At 26.8% G+C, this 9,144-nt stretch overlaps 1 protein-coding gene and 1 pseudogene across 2 annotated transcripts; both read right to left on the bottom strand.

Moving 5' to 3' along the window:
- Positions 1 to 1,291: 1,291 nt before the first annotated feature.
- Positions 1,292 to 3,963, bottom strand: LOC107487050 (bifunctional pinoresinol-lariciresinol reductase-like). 2 transcript variants are annotated; one of them, XM_052262296.1, is made up of 4 exons: positions 3,562 to 3,963; positions 2,057 to 2,297; positions 1,617 to 1,808; positions 1,292 to 1,527 (listed from the first exon to the last, which is right to left on the bottom strand). In XM_052262296.1, the coding sequence occupies exons 1-4, from the start codon at positions 3,889 to 3,891 to the stop codon at positions 1,364 to 1,366; spliced, it is 927 nt and encodes a 308-aa protein (XP_052118256.1). In that variant the 5' UTR covers positions 3,892 to 3,963; the 3' UTR covers positions 1,292 to 1,363. The 2 variants fall into 2 exon arrangements, with proteins under 2 accessions (XP_052118256.1, XP_015963116.1); XM_016107630.3 differs by having other exon boundaries at positions 1,293 to 1,527; positions 1,617 to 1,820; positions 3,562 to 3,960.
- Positions 3,964 to 4,984: 1,021 nt separating this feature from the next.
- LOC107487006 (uncharacterized) lies at positions 4,985 to 6,166 on the bottom strand (annotated as a pseudogene).
- Positions 6,167 to 9,144: the final 2,978 nt, after the last annotated feature.

Below are 9,144 nucleotides of genomic sequence, written 5' to 3'. Positions count from 1 at the left end.
AATTAGTGAATTAATTTTTTTTTTCGGTAGGCAAATTAGCCTTTGTATCAAACTTTTTGTCTACGACTCCACGTAACTAGGTAGAAGCATTGATTTAAAAGTTTTAAAAAATTATTGAAAACTTTTATATGTTTTTTATTTAACAACTATGAAAACTAATTTATCTAAATTTTTTAGTAAATATAAAACATCGAGAGATTAATTTGTGTAACAAAATAATATATATATATATATATAGTGTATATATTTATTCTTATTTCATTCATGGAACCGCGATTTTTTTTGTATCGATCATTAGAGGCACGATCTATGTTATTTAAATTCCGCACCTTATTATTATTTTTTAAAATATTTTTGATATCTTTTGATTTAATAAATTAAAAATTAATTTGTCATAAATTTAAATTTTTTATTTAAATATTTAAATTTTTGATATTTATTTAAATAAACGAATAAATTAATTATAAAACTCATTCAAATTGGTCAAATTTCGTACCCTATTATTAAAAATGGAGCAATATGCAGAAGCAGCTTAATTCTAGAAAGAAGATATCTTTTTATTATTCCGTAAATAATTTTAGTGTGAAAGGGTATATTATTGCATTGGTCAAATTTCGCACCCTATTATTATTAAAAAGGGTACATTATTGCATTGATGTAATGTAGCACCTAATTGAAGTGAACCTTTCCCGAAGAATAGAGTGCATTGGTCATGGGTGGCTCCCTCGCAGGAACAGAAGTCTTATTAGTGTCATCTACTTCTTTAAGTATTTAATTAAATAACAAATTTAAAAACTTTTATTAATAATAATCTTAATACATAACACTATTGTTTTGTTGATCACATCTACTTCTTTGCAATGGCAAGGAGTATTATGTAAATACATACGAAAGTGTAATTTTTTTTATGTGTTTAATTTTGATGTATTAACCGTATAAAAAATTTTATACAATTATATAATTATATTCGTTTTTTTAAATAATTATTATTAAAAATATTTATTTTTGTTAATGTAATATTATGTCGTTAGATTCACGTATAAAATTATTTTACTTCTTTTATTACAAAAGTACTTAACACAACTTTTAACCAAGTTCAACTTCAAATCCAATGAAGCAACAGGTTGACAATGAAACTAAACGAATCGTTAACTGAATGAACCATAACCAACTTAATTAACTTGCTAAATAAATAACGGTGGAAATTCAGGTGCAGACGACTTCATGTGAAATTGATAACTAAGAATCGTTAGATGATTTGACTAATTTGACTAAATTTTCATCTAACAATTCTTAACTATCAATTTCACATGAAGTAGACTGCACCTGAATTTTCACCGTACTTTAACACGTCCACAATACTTTATAGAAAGCGTTTCAAGTATTCATGTGCAGTAGTGTAGTTGATTTCAGGATAAAGTTGAGAAGCTTCAACCCCATCTTCTCCTATCTCAAAATTTGTTAGACAACCTTCAAAGAAAACATGATAGTAATGTGCCATTCCACTTTGCATTTCATATGGTTTCCCTGTTTTCACATTCAAAACATTTTTCAGCCAACTACTATCTAGAGATCACAATAATAATTGTTTGTAAGTTGTTGATTGATCTCATTACCTTTCATGGAACTTAAAAACTCTTGTACAGAAATTGAAGATTTCTGCAGTTCTTTTCCAATTAGCTTCTCCCAAATTTGGACAACTTCTCTTTGGGATAAAATGTTTTTCGGTGGTCTTATGTATACTGTCTTGTTAAGTGTTCTTGAATCGTCTATTGTTTTGATAGTATACATAGCTATATCATCTTCATCTACATAAATTCCTGTTCGCATTAAATAATCATTTTATTTTAAGTTATTTTTATAATATCTGATAAAATAATAGTAAAAACTTATGTGAAGTCGACTTCACGTGAAGTTGACATCTGAGAACCGTTAAATAAAAATTTACTCTTAGGTATCAACTTCACGTGAAGTCGACTGCACCTGAGTTTTCACCTAAAATAATAAAAGGGGATAAATAATTTGGTATTACACTATTAGTTAGTTACCCACTTACCCTTGACATTGCCATCTCCGTACAAGACTACAGAGTCAACATAAGGGGTAATTTGGGCAAATTGACATAGGCCACCAAGAAAGTAACCAGCAAAACCGTTAGCAGAAATATAGGTATATGGTATGTTGGCCTCTTCTATGGCTTTTCTCACTACCATTTTATCATCATATGTTGCTCTTCCTGGCTCCAACGCATGCTTCATTCTTGCTGGGTCTGTCCCAAACTCAGAAGGCAAAAATCTCTGTATGTACAAAATCATTAGCACAAAAATTAGCTTTGCAAAATGTGATAAAATTAATGTTACAATATATAATAGATAGGCCATATAATCATATTGGAATATTAAGAGGAGCTCTTGACTACTAAAAAGATTTTGAAAAAAAATGAAGTAAAAGAATATAAAATGAAAAAATGTTATATCCAATTTAAAATATTAGAATGTTAAGTTAGTTGATTTCTTATTTTATAAACTCTTCATTTTTTGTTTTTTTTATGGGAGACTAATTTTTCGGATGATACTCCTGTCAGAGAAGATATTGGAGCTCAGCCATCAAAAGGAACTTGCACCTCATGTTTAGACTCAAATTATATTAATTTCAGGTAAGTTTCGAAACACTATCTTATAATTCATAATATTTTAGATTTTAATCAATATATATGTAAAAAATCTCAAATTTATTAAAGAATATCAAAGTAACTCAAGAATAGAGTATTGAAGAGAAAAATTTTTTACAATCATGTTCTCATGATTACTTGAGAGAGAAGTTACAGATAAATGAAATGATTGATCAACAACCATCACTGATCACACATTTCATATATATATATTTTAATTCGATAGGATAAAGATTAATTGGGAGTAGTGCTAGGGAGTCAATGGCCTAAGCTTACAATGTGTATAATGGGCTAAATTTTTGGTCTATGAATAAAATGAACATCACCTATACTATCCAAAATAACTATCCGGATAAACATCTCATGTCATAAAACTACTCATCCTAAAAACGTAAGCTGATTTTAGAGTTCACCAAGGATCGAACTCTTGATCTTTTGGATCTAGAACTCTAATACCATATCATGAACCTACTCATCCCAAAAGAGTAACCTAATAGAACAATGTAACACTAATGGTTATATCTCTAATACTTCATAAACCTCCATTGTACACATTGTACGCTTAAGTCATTGACTCCCTATACTTTCCCATTAATTTGTCATGATTCTGAACTTCGTTTGAGAGGTTGTATCCACAATAAAGGATTTAAACTTCCAATACTTAAACAAATGAATGAACTAACTATTCGACTAATATATACTCTATACAGAGTTACCTATCACCTCAACCAACCAAATAACTCCCCATTCTACACGTGTACAGTTAGTTACAAATTACAAACTATGCAAAAAAGGTAAAAACAGTTAGGCAACTAAGCTTGGTAACAAAAGGTTTAGTGATAGTTTTATACTATAAACCAATTATGATTCAAATATAAGATTAGTATTACCTTGATATTCCCGGCCTCTTTGATAGCATCAACAAGTTTGAGCTGTTGGAGTATATGGTGGCCGCGGTAGGGAACACCGGCTACGGCGGAAATCACCACATCAACATGCTTCACGGCGTTGACAAGGCTTTGATGATCATCAAGGGAAGCTCTGAGAAGCTTAGCACCTTGCTCCTTAAATGAAAATAGAAGCTGAAGCTTATCAATGTCAAGACCAATGTCTGGCCTTTGAAGAACATAAGTTTCATGTCCCAAACCTAAACTTGCCTTAACCAATTTCTTTCCTATGTACCCTGTTCCTCCAATAATAAGCACCTTGCTCTTCTCCATCTCTTTAATTTCTCTTTCTCTCTTTACTATCTCTTTATATTAGATAGGCTCTAATTAAATTCCAATATTCATGTTATCTCTTCACAGAACTACAGAAGTCAACTTAAGTGCATATTTTGACTCTTTCAAATAAACAAAGTGCATATTTTGAATAAGAAGAGCACTTTTATAAAGATACTAAAAATGTCTTTTTTTTATATAAAAATATTTACGCATGTTATAATATTATTAGATATTTTTATTAAATTAATTAATAATTTATTTTTTAATAAATTAGAACAAAATCAGTTTATTATAGCAATAATAATAAATCCAATTGTAGAGTCACAAAAAAAATCTAATTATTTACACTATAATTATTAGACTCAATTTGATCCGATCGATTTACACAATCTAAATCGAATCATGTTTAAATTTTTTTATAAAAGACAAATATATCTCTGATTTTTGTTTAAAAAAACTACAAAAATAATTCAGTGAGTTATGTAAATTAGTCGGTTCGTCTGGATCTGATAACAATTAAATTTATTATTATTGTTATAAAAAAATCAATTTTATTCTAATTTGTTAAAAAATTAAAAAATAACTACTTTATTAATATGTATAATAACTAGTGTTAAACCCGTGCGATGCACGGGCTTATATTTAAATTTGATAAATTAAATTAAAAATAATATTTTATAATCATATATTTTTTAAATTTAGTATAACACTATCATCATCGTTATATAATAAACGTGTAAAATATGTTATTTTATCTTTATTCAAAGTAAAATATGAATAGAAGAGTTCGAAGTTTATAATATTCTTGAACCATAAGGAGGGAGATAAAAAAAAAAGAACATATATAACTATAATAATAGCATGTTAATTTTACCCTAAATTTTATATCAAAAAGCTAATAAAAATTTATCAACAACCTAATATCTTACTAACTTCATTAGAAAATCATTGGATGCTGTGCTCCTTGTTACACATTTCATTTCAAATTTGAAAAAAGAGTTATAGATAAATTAGTTATATCTATAGTAAAGATTTGTACAAAAGTGTAAATCACAACATGCTATTAAAATGAAAATAATATTATTCTTACCTAAATATTATTAAAAACCTCTTTGAACACGACATTTGTTGTTGATGACTTTGGATTGCCGTCTTCGTTTAGAATTAAAACCCTGAGACCACTGCGACTCTTAACTCTTGACAAAGCAACATAAAGTTGTCCATAGATGAACATTGATTTTGGCAAATAAAGCCGTACATGTGATAATGATTGATCCTGACTCATGTTAATGGTCATTGCAAAGCATACTGTTAATGAAAATTGTCTCCGTTGGAACTTAAATGGCAATCCTAAATCTGAAGGGATCAAGTTCATTCTTGGAATGTACACTTTATCTCCAATATTTCTACCGCTCACTACCGTCGCTCCAATTACGTTGCTGCCAAGTTTGTTAACTATTAATCTTGTCCCGTTGCATAAACCTGAAGTCTGGTCTATGTTTCGCAGTAGCATTACAGCGACTCCTGGCTTCAAAGTCAACTTGTGATTGAGTAGTCCCGAACATTTGATGTCATTTAGAAACTCTGGTGTGAACCACTCTTATTTTACATCTTCATTCTCATCAGCTTGACATGTTGTGTCAGAGCTCAAATACTCCTTTTCCATCCCTGAAAAGATTGTCAAGACAAAATCGTTTACCTTCTCGACACTCTTAAGTGTGGGTGCAAGAATTGCTCTACTCTGAAAATATATGTAATCTGACATGTTTTGCAACAAATTTGGATATGCAAAGTCTACCAAATGAGAGAGAGGATCATCAGTAGTTGTAATCAATAGATCATCTGGAATTTCAACTTCTAATTCATCACCAACAACAGAGATAATATTTTCATTTCCAACATCAAGTATCCAATTAGCAAATATCTTCATTTCACCTTCATCTTGATCCAAAGAAGACATTAGAAGCCTGATATTCATATGCAGTTTCAGAAACTTACAAAATGACCACAGCTGGGATGAGTTAATAGCGGATGCTAATATATCGTGTCTACTTCCTTTCGGAATCACCGGAAGTATCTGTTTGAAATCACCTCCTAGAACAACAATCTTACCACCAAATGGTTTATGTGTCTTATGTTGATCGGTAACTGACATAAGATTCCTGAGCGTCCGATCAAGTGTTTCAAAACGGCTGTTGTACCTTCCCTCGCATACAACATATTGAGAACTCAAAATTGGATCCTGTTCTGGACTTCTCTGATACCATATCATGGCGTCGCAGTGCCGACAAAAAATTCTGGGTCATCAATATCTATCACATCTAATAATCACCAAGATAATAAATTGTTTTAGTTATATCTGCAACAAATAATTTATATAAAAATATACCTTTCTTCACCATGTTAAGTATAAAAATAATATTTATAAAAGATTACCGAAGAATGCAATTTATGGATTAAAAAGATGAGATCATATAATACAATTTTATTGTGCCAACCTCAAGATTTAAGATTTACAATAAATTAATGTTCAAATACAAAAATTATAATATATAACCATATCTTAGTTTGAATTTTAAAACTTGAACACTAAACGATAATTTTTTGTTTATAAAAAGTATAACAATAGTAAATAATAAAGTGCTGATATTGCTACCTCTTAAATTACCTGTATTCTCAGCAACATCGAATATGGCTGGGTATTAAATTTGCACAGAATCATCTATAATAGTCGTATTTTCAGTAATATTCTCAACTTCTTGAAATTTTTTTGAAAGATTTGTAGTCAATTCCTTCAAAAATGTTTCTCTTTGTATCAGGTGTCTTTTTTTCAGCTATGCACACTTCTTCTAATTCTTTTTTTAATATCTAAATTTGAATTAAATGTATTTGCTCCTGTAATCATTAGAGATAATACATCAAATATTTTATATTATAAAAAAAGAAAAATGAATATATGTTAAATGTTTGAATCAGCTGAATTATGAATATATAGTATGAAGGTAGTATTAAAGATAAAAAAAGTAAAATTTTAGCTTTGTGATAATTACAATCTATCATGTTTATCTTACCATGTCTCTTTTGAAGTAGCATAGTCTTCCTATTCAGTCTTAAAGTGCTGATATTGCTACCTCTTAAATTACCTGTATTCTCAGCAACATCGAATATGGTTGGGTATTAAATTTGCACAGAATCATCTATAATAGTCGTATTTTCAGTAATATTCTCAACTTCTTGAAAAAATTTTGAAAGATTTGTAGTCAATTCCTTCAAAAATGTTTCTCTTTGTATCAGGTGTCTTTTTTTCAGCTATGCACACTTCTTCTAATTCTTTTTTTAGTATCTAAATTTGAATTAAATATACTTGCTCCTGTAATCATTAGAGATAATACATCAAGTATTTTATATTATAAAAAAAGAAAAATAAATATATGTTAAATGTTTGAATCAGCTGAATTATGAATATATATTATGAAGGTAGTATTAAAGATAAAAAAAGTAAAATTTTAGCTTTGTGATAATTACAATCTATCATGTTTATCTTACCATGTCTCTTTAAAATAATTAATTTATTTTTTTATATGAAATCTACCTTGAATTGTGCTTTGCTTTGTATTTTCTTTGTCTTTTAATATCAATCTTCTCTTCAATATAATCTTACTTCTCTTTGGACTTCTTGTATCTTTCAATATATACCTAAAAATATCAAATAAATAAATTTTTAACCAATTAAAAATATATATACATTATACATAATACATTTTTATTATCAAATTTTTTATATTATTAAAAAAAATAAAGTAGTACACATATGACAACGTCTGTTTTTGGTATACATGTCCATCAAAATATAGACACAGGAGTACATGTATATTGTTTGTTTACTGAGACAAAAATATGAAAGACATAGTCGTACACAAACACCCATTAAAAACATGTATTTTGTGTCTCTCTAAAATGCGAAAACACTAATTTTTAACTTGAGACACTAATTTTTTTACAATTTTTTCTCATGTCTAACTTACCAAATAGAATATGAAATTAGTGTCTTCTTATGTCTATGTAAAATTGCACAAGTTTTATTTTCAATGGCTGCTTTAATTTCTTTTTTATTCTCATTTATTTAGTTATGTAAACATATTTTACAGAAAATAATATATATTTTGTTACAAAAGTATCTTTTTTTAAATAAATATAAGTTTAATCTCACGATCAATAAATTCAACTTATAGTTAAAGAGATTGAAAATGAATAACTTATAAGTAAAAGGAGAGAAAAAGATAAAAGTACCTCTATTGTTATAATCTAAAAAATAACAATGTAAACGAAGTAAATAGAAAAAAATTATAAATGTGACAAATAAAAAAAATTTAAATTTAAAAATCGGCTAAGAAGCCACTTAATTAGGAATTAGTATTAGAGTTTTAAATTTCAAATTTTTAAATAGAATTTTCTAATTAGCTAGTGTAAATTTAAAGTTTTTAAATAAACTTTTTTTAATTAAACGTTTGTTATTCATTAAGAATATAGGAATTTGTTAATTTAAAAATAATTTTTATTAGTTTCGTCATAAATAGTATCCATCCTATTATTTATCGATAAAAATAAATAAAATTAAATACAATCTAAAAATTAATAACCTTATAAATTACGTAAATTTAGAAAAAATACTTAAAAAGAGAGAAAAAGATGAAAGTATTTCTACTGTGGAGAGACAATCTAAAAAGATAATAATAAAAATTTATAAATGTGGTAAGTAAAAAAATTTAAATTTAAAAATTGAAATGGTTAAAAACTTACTTAATTAGAAATTAGTATTAGAAATTCAAATTTAAAATTTTTAAAATAGAATTTTCTAATTAGCTAGTATAAATTTTAAATTTTTAAATAAAATTTTCTAATCAAACGTCCGTTGTCCACTAGGAATATAGAAATTTGTTAATTTAAAAATAATTTTTTTAGTTTCATCATAAACAATATTAACTTTATTATACTTTTTCTAAAATTTAAACAGTATTATATTTTTTTTAAATAGTATAAATAATTTCACATCTTAATAAGATTGATAATTCTATTTATTTTATTATAATTCTTTGTAATTTTAATATAGTAACTTATAAATTATATAAATTTTTAAAAAATATTTTCAAACCCAATTGCTTACGTAAAAATTCAAAAAAAATATATTTGAATTTAAATTTAAAATTATAAACATAATACTTTAATTAAAAATTATAATTAGATTTTTTT

This window comes from Arachis duranensis, chromosome 5 (genome assembly GCF_000817695.3).
Source record: "Arachis duranensis cultivar V14167 chromosome 5, aradu.V14167.gnm2.J7QH, whole genome shotgun sequence".
Taxonomy (NCBI): domain Eukaryota; kingdom Viridiplantae; phylum Streptophyta; class Magnoliopsida; order Fabales; family Fabaceae; genus Arachis; species Arachis duranensis.
Note: the sequence above shows the minus strand (reverse complement) of the source record. Positions and strands in the feature narration are given on the sequence as shown.